A 14,219-nucleotide genomic window follows, 5' to 3' on the forward strand; every position below is an offset into this window, starting at 1 on the left:
GGCGGTCCAGGGAGAGGGAACAGCAGAGTGGGAGGTGCAGAAGGATGGGTGTGGGACTGGATTGTGGACTCTCCTGGACGGAGGCAGAGCTGTCTTCTGCAGGTGAGGAGACCCAGACGTGGCCAGTCCACTTGTTTTGACCTTGAGCCTGTGGTGCCAGCTGGCCCGATTGTTGCCCATTTGCAGCTTTCCCCTGCAATGGAGAGTTAACTCCCTGCCCCTCCCCCACCTTTCCCTTTACCGGATCTGAATCTTTCGCACATGTTTTTAATAGGCATCCCTTAATCGAGTGTTGCCTTCTGGGTTTTATTCTGTTTTCTTTTCCTTAAACAAAACAGAACGTCTATGCCAGCTTGGAACAAGGCTCAAACCTGAAGCCAGCCAACGTGTTAGCCTGGCAGGGGGGCAGCTGAGAATTAAGCGCCGTGCCCCATGCTACCCGAGAAGTCTGGCTGACACTTCACGGGGGGTGGCGGCAGGGTGGCTGGAGCTGGAGGGTCTTGCATCCCGGTCACCTCTGCTCTGGGAAGGGAGGTTCACAGATGAGGCAATGTGGCTGTGAGCAGGGCTGCTTGAAGTCAAGGCCTTGACACATGACTTCCTCTACCACTCTAGGCTTCTCCTTGGCTGGAGAAGCAAAACTGCTCTCCAAGGGGGACATCACTGAACCCCCTCATAGGTATTTTCCCAGAGGAGCCTTCCAATAGTGTCTTACATGTAGAACTGCTTCTGCATCTAAACTCTTGAAACCAGGGCCTGCTCGCTTGTTTGGTATGGGAGAGGGATTGCCACCTACCCCTGAGAGATGACCTTTAAGATTTCATGCCAGGACAAGTTTTGTTTTCCTTGGGGAACTAGTAAGCATTGTGCATTTGTCAACCAGAGCCATGTAACAGGTTATGTTCTCTTTTCACTTTGGCTGCTAGGAAGCTCAGGGCCTAGTGTTCTTTCAGTGACTATAAGTAACTTTATGGTTATCCCAGTCATAGCTTTTTCCTTTCCAGAGTCCAGACTTTGTATTTCTCATACTTAGCATGATGTGGATAAAGCCTTTGGTGAAAAAGAAACAAGGGCAATATATATTTTAAAAAAGAAAGTTCCATTGAAGGAAGAACCCAGAGGCTGTGGCCATACTTTTGTGTCCGTGGCTTCTCTTGCAGAATTGCCTTTAGGAAGCAGCTGGGAGCTGATGGGAGCGGGGGATGGAAGGCAGGGGCATCTTTCAGTTGTTTTCAGAGAAAAGCAAGCACATGGCAGGACCATGGCTCTGGCTCTGCCCTGCTCCTGATCAAATAGCACTTTTTAAAATGGAAACCCTCAAAACTTTGACACTGGTCTAAGGACACCACTTCCCCAAACCAGAATCTTCCTACTGATGTGTCCAGTGTGTGTCAGCAACTTGAAGGGCTCAGATCTGCTTGGAGGGCCTCTTGGACTCAGACTCCCCAAGCCCACACTTCCCGGAGCCTGGTTTGGGACCATGTTCTGCAGGGGATACACTGCCTGCTCGTTTTGGCTGTGGTGTGTCCCTGTCTCTGGGAACCTAGCTTGGTCTCTTTTTACCTGTACCAGGCCCCGGGGAATTCTGGGCAGGGCTTTATGCCTTGGAGGTGAGGCCTGTGTGCTGTTCTCCACGTTGCTGAGCAAGCCAAGTTTGGCCCAGATCAGCCAAAGCTGCCTATTCAGGCTGACCCCTGCCAGAAGCACAGTGACCTAGATAGTTTGCTGCGGGTGTCTTCTGGTGCATTAGCCATTGTACAGACTAGGAAACTGAGGCCACAGAGGGCAGTCACGTGCCCAAGTTCACACAGCAAGGTCAGCAGAGCCTGCACCTGGGCAGCCAGAAGTCCTGACGTGTTGCCTGACCACTTTGCATGCTTGGATTGCACTTGGATTTCTTTCCTTTTTGAAGTTTCCAAAGCAACATAGCTTACATTTTAGTGACCACAGTGTTTAGAATATCGCTTATCTCATTGGAATGCTGAAGCATCAAGCAAAGCCAGAGCCGGATATGGCTGATGTGTCTCAGCCCGACCTCAGGAGCCAGGGCACAGGCCACAGCTACCCCTGCCTCGTCATTCCTCCCTTCCCCGTGAGGCAGCTTAGACCTCTGCCTTCAACCTCATCTTCCCTTGCTCCCTGCCTAGAAGGGCAAGGGTGCTCTGCCACTCCAGAGGTGGAGGGTAGGCAATTCTTGACACCTCGCATCACAGGCCTGACATGTGCCTGCCCCTCCGTGAGCTAGCTTGGCACACCCACTCACAGCCCTGGTGGTAAAGAGGCTTCTGTACCCAGACCAAGGCACGGTGGGAACTGGGGCTCAGAGAGAGGGCCTGCGCTGCTCCGTGACCTGGCCAATCATCCAGGGCAGTTTTACCCCTTGCAAAGCAGCTGGTGGCAGTGCCTGGAGACATTTTTTATTGTCACCTCTTGGGAGGGGGAGGGGATGTATGGTACTGGCACCTCACGGGTAGGGCCAGAAGGACACTAAACACCTTGTGACATGTGGGGCCCCCTTCCTCCAAACAGCAGTCTGGCCCCAAATGTCAGTGGTGCTGAGGCCGAGGAACCCAGTCTGGGGGTGGCCTGATCCTCCAGCAGGCACTTTCTGAGTATGTGCCGGGCAGGGCTGGCAATGGTCTGCATCTCTTCTTCAGGTCCCTTTACCCATAGAAGGGACTGTGTGCCTGGACTCCTGAAGCTCAGGGCCTCTCTGTAGGCAGGGGTCACCCAGGCTCTTCCCTGTGGGCAGCACTGCTTCTGATTTTTCTCTAAGGCTTGGCACCTTTCAAGAACTGTTGGATTCCACAAGTTGCCAGACAGACAGTGGGTGGGGTTCTCAGGCCAGCGCTGGGACCCGGGCACAGCCAGCCATCTTGCTTCTCCCATCAGAGCCAAAGGGCTAAAGCAAGGGAGGAGGGTGGGCGCTGGGCCTCAGGGCCGGGTTGGATCATCAGGATGCTCACAGGGGAGCTCATAAAGATACACCCCAAATAACCAGATGGCCCTGGGAGCAGGGGGCCTGAGGCCCTGACCTGAGGCTTCTGTCTCTGCAGACCTGCAGCCAGTCACCTACTGCGAGCCAGCCTTCTGGTGCTCCATCTCCTACTACGAGCTGAACCAGCGTGTCGGGGAGACATTCCATGCCTCGCAGCCATCCATGACGGTGGACGGCTTCACTGACCCCTCCAACTCTGAGCGCTTCTGCCTAGGCCTGCTGTCCAACGTCAACAGGAACGCTGCCGTGGAGCTCACGCGGAGGCACATCGGTAATGGGGTGGCCATGCTGTCCCCACCTCTGGCCCAGAGCGGCCTCTGCACGCCTCCCCTGGCTGTGCTCAGCCTCCTGCTGGGATGTGGGGATAGGACTCACTCATCCATCCTGGCCCCCAGATCCTCTTGCTCCATTTAGAGGCCAGACAGCTAGGGTTCAGTCTCCTTGGAGTTCAGTTCACTTCCACCCAGAGGTGCAGATAATCTCTGAAAACTCAGAAGCCAAGGAGGAGAACACCTCGTTTAGGGGACAAGGAAGGGAAGTCTGTGGGAAGTCTGTACGAGTCTTTCAATCAATACCCCTTGAGTACAGCAGGTTGATAAGTGGGTGGTCACTATTGGAGGAGGGTCTTTTCATTGGTTAAATTTCTTATGTGAATATTCTAGATAATTTCAAAAAGGCTCAAAGACAAGAAATGTCCACAACTCAAATACAGCTACTAGTGTGCTGCGTTCCGGCACCAGGAGAGGAGCATTGTGGCTTCAGGGAAGACGCAGCCGCATGGTCTTGGTTCCCTTGGGAGGTTACGCTAAGGACAGTCGTGGTTTTACCATCCAGGGTCACAGACTGCTGCCCCCCAGAAGTCAGCCATCATCCTGAAGCCCCAAGGGCTGGCCAAGAGGCTCTGGGGACAAACTCAGGAGCTTGGCAGGGGCCATTGTCCCCACCTGCCCCAGGTACCTCTGCTCTTGCTGGCTTCCTCTGAGCTCTCTCAGATTGGCTTGAAAAGAGGTTCCTGTGGTGGAGAGAAGAGCTTGCAGGCCGCGGGCTAGGGCATGCGGTCTCTTGGTCCGGATCTCTCCACTCCCATCCCGGCTGCCTTCCTTGTGCTCTTGCCCTTCCTTGTGGACTCTGGGCCCCAGCACACAGTCCTATAGGACCCAGATGAGAGGAAATGGGAGTGGTGGGGATTAGAGGCAGGAACAGGGACATGGAATGGTATACAGGTCGGTCGCCTGGTTTCCACCCACTTGCCGTTGGGCCTGGAAAACCTGGCTGCGTTTCTGGCTCTCTGGGCCTCTTCCTCAGGAGCGGAGCAGAGAATTTCCCGTGCATAAGGGCGCATCCCCTGGCTGAGCAGAGAGCTCCTTGTCGGAGTGTTTATCTAACTGTTGGAACTGCAGAAGCAATTTAAAAATAATTTCTGTCCATCTGGAGTGGATTTAAGAGATGAAGGAAAAGTAAATGATGTGACCCTGTGGTCTCCTTCAGAAACACGCCAGGAGGGATGGCGTCACACCATTCCTGCAGCAGAGGGCTCCCACAGGGTCTGCTGCCTCAGGAGCCTGGCAGGTTTACGAGTGACCCTCTGAATCTTGGGGCAGGGAGGGAGCAGAGTGGTGGTGTGGTCAGAGGGGGGACAGCAGCTGTCACTCACCAGGCACTTGCAGTATGTCACACAGCAGCTGTTGAGAGTGACGTCTCTACCCATTTTCTAGAGGAGCTCAGCCCCCAGGTGGGGTAATGTGACTGAGACCTATGGCTAGCCAGTGGCAGGAACTGTCACTGAGGCTATCACGGGCTCTTATTTCTCTGCCTCCCCCCCTTTAGAAATCCAGTGTCACTTGTGATTTCCCTACTTGGGTTTCAAGTTGGGCTCTGGGTCCCATGGTGAAGGGAGCTGGCAGTCCCTTGGGGCAGCCACTGCAGCTCTGTCCTCTTTGCCAATCTCCACTGGCCCTGGGGCTGCAGTGTGGGCACAGGCTCCTGATCCATCTCCCCACATCTCCAGGGCGAGGCGTGCGGCTCTACTACATCGGAGGGGAGGTCTTCGCAGAGTGCCTCAGCGACAGCGCCATCTTCGTCCAGTCTCCCAACTGTAACCAGCGTTACGGTTGGCATCCAGCCACCGTCTGCAAGATCCCACCAGGTAAGCCTCCCCAGTGTGGTGCCCACCTTGATGGCACATCCAGGGTGCTGGGGAGTCCCTCTTTCCAGCCGTGTTTCCTCATCGGGGTCCGCCCTTCAGCATGGAGGCGTTTGGCTGGGTTCTCTCCATGCCCGCGTCTTCCTGTGCTCTCCCTGCTCCTCCAGGGAGCAGAGGCAGCATTGGGTTCATGTGCCTTTCCCCTGGGCTACCTGTCTGCAGACCTGCGAGGTGTGTATGATAGAGACAGAAGAGTCTAATGCGGGGTGGGGTGCCCAGCACCTGGGGAGAGGGTGGTTTAACCATTGGGATAGGCTCGGGGTGGTGGCATGGATCCCCGGAGGGCATTGCAGGCAGAGGCATGGAGGTGATGCAAGGCAGGACACTTAGGGGACACTCTGATTGGAGGAGGGGTTGTGTAAAAGAAGGAAATGTTTGAAGAACTTGGTGGGACCAGGCTGTGGGAAGATGGGAGGAAAGTTTCGGTTTTATCCTGTGGAACTGTTGAGGGTTTTCTCAGCGAGGCTGATGAATCTACCCGGACCCCAAGCATGTGTGTGAGGCGACACCCTGTAAGATGGTTTAGACAGGGTGGAGTTTGGACAGCAAGGTCAGGTAGGAGGCTGCTCTGCCCCCTGTCCCGTCCCAAGGCCTCTTTACTTCAAATATCCCAGTGGAAGCCCACCCCAAGCCCACTTCTCACACTGCAGGCACCAATAGACTGTGGGCTGTGACTGGCTACTAGAGCATGTGGCCTGGGCCAGGTCATTGCCCATGGTACATGGGTGGCACGTCACTTCCTGCTTGCTGAGTAGGAGATGACAGTGGACCTGAGCAAGATACACTTACAATGCAGAAAACCTGAAATTTTAACAGTGGCCCACTTCCCGAGCATTTTTGTGGTTGCATTTACAGAGTGCATTTTTATATCTGATCTCATTTAATCTTCTCCAGTTACTCTGGCTCTACTAATAAGGCAGTTAAGGAAATAAGTTCAGAGGGGTTAAGCCAACTGCCCAAGGACACACAGCTAGGAAGGAGCCAAGCTGGATGAGCCTAAGCCTAGCTGACTCTCACCTAGTGCTCTTCTGTTTTTCAGCTCTGCAGGGTGGTGGGGATGGGGATGGGGGCTGGAGAGCAGTTTCAGCCCTGATCCAGCACATGTCCCCTGGAGAAGGGGAAGGAGAGGAAGATCGGTGACATTCCTGGCATTCTGCCCACTCCTTCCCTGGCCTCCCCCATCTTTTTGGTGAGGACCCTGTCAGCTCACAGAACATGACAACAGGGACAACCTCCAATGACCCCCCCATTTTAGAGACACAAGGTTCCAAAGAGAAGGTGACTGGCCCAGAGACATGCAGCAAGATCGGGTGCTGGCCCACTCCTAGGTGTCACCTCGCCTCACCTTTCGGTTATTCTGGCATGTGCGTTGGTCTTTATTTTTCTGGTTGACGCATTCTTGGCACTCAGGCAGTGGGAGGTTTATTTTAAACTTTATTTGTGCCTGTCTCTAGTTTTACTGTCTGGAGAATTAGACACACACCTTCACTTTGCTGGGAATGTCACCTCGACCCAGTCTGTGCCCAGAGGCCAAAGTGTGACCCAGATCTCTCCCCTTTCCTGGCCCCAGAATGAGGCAGATCCGTCAGAAGAGTCTAGGTGGACAGTGCCTCGACCTTCTGCTGAGCTTCCTACGGGGTGTCAGGTCCCGCAGCTTTCAGCTGGCCTTTCTGCTGGCCGCCCTGCTCCTCCACCAACGTGAGAGCCCCAGTGCCCAGGGGGGTGATCATGCCCGGGACGGCATGGGCATCTAGGCTCAGATCCCTTTCCTCTCTTTTCCCTGGAAGGCCTTGGCCCCTTTGCCTCTCCAAACTATGCCCTGGGTCCTCAGCATGCCCACAGCTGGAGGGGGCGGAGCTTGTGGGCCAGCCTTTGATTTTCCCTCCTGCACATCAGCTGCACATCCTCAGTGAGGTGGTGACAGATTCGAGAGGAGGCACTGGGTAGGCCCATCTGTGGCATGGTGCCAAGCATGGAGTATGCGGCTAATGCCTCAGACGACCAGGTGCCACTTGAGCCGAGTGATCCGGGGATTGCTTTAGGCAGGAGGGGAGCAGCGGGCGTGTACAGGCCTCTGTTCCCAGCGGCACTGTCGTTTTGGGCAGGATGCAACCTGAAGATCTTCAACAACCAGGAGTTCGCTGCCCTCTTGGCTCAGTCTGTCAACCAGGGCTTCGAGGCTGTCTACCAGTTGACTCGAATGTGCACCATCCGCATGAGCTTCGTCAAAGGCTGGGGAGCAGAGTACAGGTCAGTGGGGACCAACACGGGCAACCCAGAACAGCAGAGCAGAGGCTCCTTGGAGATGAGCAAGGCCAGATGTCACGCCCCAGAGCAGAGACCACAGATCAGGGAGGCCACAGCCCGGCGGGCGGGAGGGGCAGAGACATTCCTAGACAACCGGAAGAGCAGGACAGCACTGGCCTTGCACTGAGCAGTTTCTCAAGTGCTGTCAACAGACATGTCCCATTTTGTCCTTTCCACAACCCTGGGTGAGGACACAGGCATCGTCCCTGTTGCACAGATGAGGGAGCTAAGGCCTAGGGAGGACGAATGACTTGCCTGAAGTCACTTCATCAGTGGGAAGCTGAGCCTAGAGCTGTGCCGTGGCCACTCATCCTCAGTCCTTGGGGCAGATGGTTTCCTTCACCCAAGGGTCTCCCACCTGTGGCTCCCTCTCTGAATTTGGGGACGCTGGTGACTCTGAACATCTAGGAGAATCAAGGAAGGAGGGAGGAGATCTGCATGGTTACAAGAGTTTACTGTGCATGGACGTAATTTTTAAGAATCCTACATACAGGTCTGAATATGGTACTGATTAACAGGTCGGCCTACTCTGCTTACTCGAGTCCCCCAGACCATCCCGAGTTGGGTTTCCCGGGAATCCAGCCCCTTCTCCCCCCTCACCTGGCAGGGGTTTCCTGACAGGCTGGGCTGCGTGCCCCCTGCTGCACACCCTGCCCAGCCCCCGGCTCCCGAGCACAGACGCAGAGGTGCCACACGTCAGCTGGAGCCAGCGCCTTGCAAGCTACTCTCCCTTCTCTTCATTTTTCCAGATGTTTGGAATCTACTTTGTTTTGCAGTCATTCTGCACCCCAGCCAAACCCATTTCAGTGCTGGCTCTGAGCCACGGTTTATAATGAAATCCTGATGAGCATGACTTATGGAAAGTCAGATTCTCATTAGAGGGTTTTGCTCTGTAAAATCCACCTCCTCCAGTTACCGTATTTTAGCTGCTGTTCTTCTGAGTCTGCCCCAGAGTGCCAGGGAACACCGCACCTTCATCCCTGCAGTCTTTGTGAAATCCAGGGAACAACCAAGGGGGTGAGGTTGTCAGCCCTTGGGAGGACTTATGACCATGTTATGAAGAACTAGAGAGATTAGCCCAGGCCCAGAGGTCCCGTTGGAGAAATGTTTTATCGAACCTTTCAGCCCTGGCTAAGATCACTTAGGGAATGAGAGTGAAAGGTTAGAAAATTAATGTTTTTAGTGGGAAAGGGAAATATTTAAAGATGGACCCAAATGGAAAAGAGCCAGGGGAAGTCCACTGGCTCTTCTTATACCCAGATTCTAACCCAGGGACCACACTCAGGTGCCCTTGACCAAGCAGACACCCCAGGGCCAGGTTGCAGGCCTGTCTCAGGTGAAGCCCAACAAGCAAGGAGGGTGGCCCTCAGGACAGTGGACCTGATGTGGTTGGCACCATGGTCCTCCAGCTGAGGGCCAGGCAGAGGCTCCGTGGTGGCGGAAGCCTTTCCCTGGGGGCACTGTATCACTGTGCAGGACGTTCTGCCAGCACTCCCAGTCCTGTGCGGCCCACTGCGTCACCGCCGCCTGGCAGCACGCACCACAGCCCAACGGACGGGTGCGGCCCCTTCCCAGAACAGCTTTGTCCTCCTGCCTCCTGGGCCAAGGAGAGTAAGGTTTCAGACCGTGTCTGTGAGGAGGCCGAAAGCAGGACCGAGTCCTCTTACCTCCAGCTGGCACCCATACCTCCAGCCTCAGCAGATAGCCTCTGCTCAGCAGAGGCCTTTGGGACTTCGCCTATGAGCTGCGTCATCCGCCAGCCTGAATTTAGACAAAGTGCTTTGGGGAAAAGAAACGTGTGGCGTGCCTTGGTTTTTTCCAGTAATTGTTTCATGGCTAGCTCTACTCGTAAGATTTTCCAAAATAAGGCCGTAGATGGGAATTATATCAGCACATTGGGAACTGAAGGCATGTGGACTCAGTCGACACTTCATACAAAACACCCCTCCACCAGACAGACACACGTCACTGCAGCCTGTTGGGGCTGGGCCTGGTCTGGAGACCGGGAGCTGCAGGTGCCCAGCTGGCACAGATGGGAGCCAGGGGGACCTTTGCTCAGGCTGGAGGTCCTCTAGTGGGGGGCCTGTCACAGTAACTGGTGAGCCTCTGGGGTACCCTGGAATTGACCTTACATGTGTAACACTTTAAGGCCTCCTTCTCCCCTAAAGAAAAACCTGAGTTACTGAGTCCTCCCTGGTTGGAGAAGTTTAACTTGTCACCAAAGCAGAAAAAGATGTTCTGACTTGTATTTGTATCCCTGTGGACTTTTTTTTAAGTCCCCCCTTTCCCTGTTCCTGCAGGAGACAGACAGTGACCAGCACCCCCTGCTGGATTGAGCTGCACCTGAATGGGCCTTTGCAGTGGCTTGACAAGGTTCTCACCCAGATGGGCTCCCCCAGCATCCGCTGTTCCAGCGTGTCTTAGAGACCCTGGGAGTGAAGAGGAAGGGGAGGGGAGGGCGGGCTTGGGAAAATGGCCATGGAGGAGAAAGGAGAAAATCAGAACTCTCCTCAACCCGTTCTTGTCAAGGAAGAAAATCTTCTCTCTCAACCAAGGTGGCACCAGCTTGTTTTCCAAAGCACAGAAGCAAACCCAGTGATGGATTTTATGAACAGTTGTACCTGCTGAACATATATGCCCTAGGCTCCAGCATGAAGGGCAAGAAATGGCTTCTGCTCCAGTGGCTTGTGCCAACAGGTAGTGTTTCACCACCTGCCCCTTCCTGCAGCCACCTCCTTTTTTAATGAGATCTGGGATGTCACAGTCCAACAGGAAAGCCTCTCTGCCCAGGGCTTGGTGTGGAATTCATCTTGGAAGAGTGTTCCAGTTCTCTGGCACTTTTGATTAAGAGCCTCTCGGATAGAGCATTCCCAGCCGCACCCCACCATGCTGGCAGTGGGCACCTGATGAGCTGACTGCGCGTGGGGAGGGGCTTGCCCGGCTGGCTCCCCTCTCAGAACACACTGATTGGTGTGAGCAAGCAGGTTCGGCAGAATGTGCTCCTGTTGGACCCTGGGAAAAGTTGATGAGACCCATCTCTTCTTTAAAAACTTTTTTGCCCTTCCTCACTTGGAAAAGTGGGAAGATCTGCTGAGTCTCAGTGCGTATGCAATGTATAGTTTCTATTATCACATTAATCTCAAAGAGATTTGAATGACATTAAGTGTTCACATGAAGCAAAGGGCAGTTGGATGTAGTGGCATTTGGGCTGAGGCAGCACTACGAGTGCATCCCTGGTCTTCTCGCGCCGTATTCTGATGCATTCGGCTGTGTTGGTTTACATAGTCGGTTGCATTAATTAAACCAACTTTATCATATGCTCTTTTAAATGTTTGTTTTATATTAAAAAACAAAAATTCCTGGGTAGGCATATCGACTGGGAAAGCAGACTGGGACCCAACAACTACTTCTCTCCCAAGGTGAAGCTTTTCCAGGTTCTGTTGAGACACCTGCCAGCACTTTTGGAAGCTGAAATTTACAGAAGTAAATTTACCAGAAGGGAAAAATCTCAGGCTAACATAGGCAAATGAAAAGGGCTATTAAGATTTTCTTATACCTTTGAAAATTGCAGGCTTGGTGCAAAGAGATCTGTCATCTTCGCCCTGGGACGTGATATTATGTAGCTTGTGGCAGAGGACCCTGGGTAACAACTATTGCAGTGATACTGTGTGTTAAGTACAGCACCCAAGGGCAATTAGGTAGAAAACTAGTATACATTATTTCAACTGGAAAAAGAAAAAACGAAACTGATTCTTTTACTGGCCTTTTGCAGAATACAGCAGACACAGGATTGCCACCTGCAATTGGTACTTTATTCTTTGCTGCTGTTTTTATATGAAATGACTTATCCACATTTTTGCATGAATTCATACCAGGAAAAAAAAGGGGGGGAGGGGATTTCCTATGGAAGTCCTGTCTTATTCTAGGTGAAGGGAATAAAGTGTATACTTTTGGCAGGTCATAAACCATAAATGTGATGAAATTCCTCATGTTCCTTGAAGATGTCGGGGACTTCCTGGCATCTCACCTGCAGGAGCCAGTGCCCCTGCAGCTGTGGTCTTGAGATTCCCATCTAGGAGAGCTGCTCCCTACACCTTCTGAGGACACAGGAAGAGATGGAATGAACACCTTGCTCATTTGTGTGAGTCTTTCCACAAGGGTGTTGACAGAACCCAGAGATAACACAAACCCTCTCACTTCCTCAGACAGGTGCAAATGCTGTGGGTATGGAATTTGTGCTTGGCTAAAAGTGGTCTGTAGACTGCTACACACACACACAAGGCCTTCTGAACCTCCCGTGTGTGCCTTCATGCTCCTGGTCAGCTCAGAACTCGGGGCAGGAATATTCCATTTTGGCTTCTGCTGGAGCAATCACAGCCCCTCGCATGCAAGCTGCAGGAAGTGGTTTCTGAGGCTCGCACTCCTCACCTATTACGTAAGAGCTTCCTATGGCACAGTTGTCCTCCAGGTGCTTGGGGACAGCTTCAGGTGTAACACAATCTTGGTGATGTGCTGGTCATAATTGGCTGCATTTTGGAGGGTGTCTTAGAACCCTCAATGCTCAGATCTGATGGATGCTTCTAATTGGCATGAAGTTTTGAGTTTTGTGTTTTTTTCCAAAAGCTGTTTTCTTGACCCTTTTCCTTAAGAGACCACCAGAGGATATGTGAGGAAATTGTAGGCAGATGTACCTTTAACATCCGTGAAAATAAATTTGGTCATTTTTGGATGTCAGGGAATGGTACCTTTCCCATCCTGGAACACAAATAGGTCCTTTGGGCATGTGTAATATTAGTGTCCTTCTTAAGTCACAAAACTAGTTTTCTTAGTTTTAAGTCTTATATGAATGACATTTATACATTTTAAAAACTTTTTTAAAAGGACAGCTGAAAGAGGCAAGAGGAAAACCAGGGCAGTTTCAGAGGCATGGGAAGGGCTGCCCGACAGCAGTTTTAAGTGTAGTTTGCTCAGGCAACATGACCTCACGTGCTGCCCCTCAGCTGCATCCGGTGTCTGCAGCACTCCCAAGGAGCCAGCTTTTAGCACCTTTCCTTCCCCAATGCTCTCTGCTTCCTCACTTAATTCAGTAACAGACCCTCCAGTGCACACGCAGGTAGCTGCCCCAGCCGGTTTGGACTACAGGCCTGTGCTGGCGCATCATCTCAGCTGGCCACCTTCTTGGCAGGCTGTGGAGGACCTGACACCTATGACTAGCCTGGAGTCAGGAGCAGGGACTCTGACTCTTGGGAAGAACACACATGAGGGCAATGCTGCTGGCAGACTTTCCCATTGTCCTGATGTGGTCTGTTTTTTTTTTTTTTTTTAAATTGACCGTAGTTATTTTTTTAAATCATTGTTAATGTATTGAAATGAGCTGTAGCACATATTGTGTGCTTAGTCTGTTTTTCTCCATCTCCCTTTGGCTTCCTAGAGTCTGGACCTAGTCCAGGGCTGAATGCCTTTACTCAAACCACAGGAAGGTTTTCTTTAAGTAGTGTGTGCATGTTGTGCATGGACATAAGTTGTCCAGGGAGCTGTCATTCTCAGCCCCACCTGCCATTTCTGAGGCTTCATGATTGTGCCCTCTAGTCTTCAAAAGGAGAGGCTGGGAAAGGACTCTGCAGGCTGCTCGCAGGACTGTTTACCTAGGGAGCCACTAGCAGCCAGAGGTGGCACAAGCTTGGCTCCAGACACTGTTTCTTACAGTGTGCTTTAAGTGGCTAGAGTTGGGTGTTTTCTCAGAATGTACATGTGTCTCATTTTTACTAGAAGAAAACCTTAGCACAGCTAGGTTGTGCCATTTTTCTTTTTGTGGCATCAACGCTCCCCCGTAGGACCCCTTCAAGTAACAGTCTTCACATTGTCCATCCCCGTCTTAAGGAAGCATCGGCCACTTCCTGGAGTGGATGGAATGCAGGAAACATACTCAAGAGAATGTGGGTCACCATGACGATGTAGCACCCCTGATGGGAGGTGTCAGTCAGTGGGGACGACTTGGTACACAGGCACCTCTTCAGAAACACAGCTGTCATGTAAAAGAAACTCACCTCTTGGGAAAACTGGAGTGAGAAATTCTCAGTGATTCTGTAATTGATTTTTGTTTTTTTAATGCAGAAATAATGGATACTCTAGCATTCTGGTGTTTTTATATTTATGTAATAATTTCTTAAAACCATTCAGACAGATAACTATTTAATTTTTTAAGACAGTTGCGAAGGCCTCTCCCTTCTGAGGTCAGTGGCTGGAAGAGTTGGGTACAGCCAGTTCTGAATGTTGGTGCCTTGAGGACTGTAGTGGCTTTTTTGGCTCAGCATCTAGAACTCCAAGTGAGGCTGGCTGCACAAGTGACAGTGTGTAAAATCAGGCAGCTCTGAGTCAAATCTAGGCCCTCCACAGGTATCCTGGGGTAAAGACGCCACCCAGAGAGGGAGCCACTTTTAACCAGGAGGCCTGCACTGCTGCCACTGCCAAAAGGCTGTTCTGGACTCCTGTGTTGGCATGTGTCGGAGTGAAGACGAGAATGTGGAGGATGTTGATTACCTTCACTATTCAGCCAGCCTGACCTTTTAATATCTTTGTAAAAAGCATGTACCTATTTATAGTGTTTTAGATTTTTCTAAGTTTTGTATCTTAAAAGCAGAGCACCTGTTCTAAGCATTGTACCCCTATTGTTAAAGATCCGTGTCCATTCCCCTTCCCTTCCTCTTGTAA

General features: G+C 52.1%; 1 protein-coding gene across 2 annotated transcripts in view; it reads left to right on the forward strand.

Annotated features, from left to right (window-relative positions):
- The window catches only part of Smad3 (SMAD family member 3), a 109,592-nt gene extending 95,373 nt beyond the window's left edge, over positions 1 to 14,219 (forward strand). For both annotated transcript variants that reach the window (XM_076850988.2, XM_076850989.2), the window contains 4 exons: positions 3,057 to 3,269; positions 5,007 to 5,144; positions 7,307 to 7,451; positions 9,809 to 14,219. In XM_076850988.2, the coding sequence (XP_076707103.1) occupies positions 3,057 to 3,269; positions 5,007 to 5,144; positions 7,307 to 7,451; positions 9,809 to 9,932 (620 nt within the window). In that variant the 3' untranslated portion in view covers positions 9,933 to 14,219. The remainder of the gene's footprint in view (positions 1 to 3,056; positions 3,270 to 5,006; positions 5,145 to 7,306; positions 7,452 to 9,808) is intronic.

Source organism: Callospermophilus lateralis, chromosome 3 (assembly GCF_048772815.1).
Source record: "Callospermophilus lateralis isolate mCalLat2 chromosome 3, mCalLat2.hap1, whole genome shotgun sequence".
NCBI lineage: Eukaryota > Metazoa > Chordata > Mammalia > Rodentia > Sciuridae > Callospermophilus > Callospermophilus lateralis.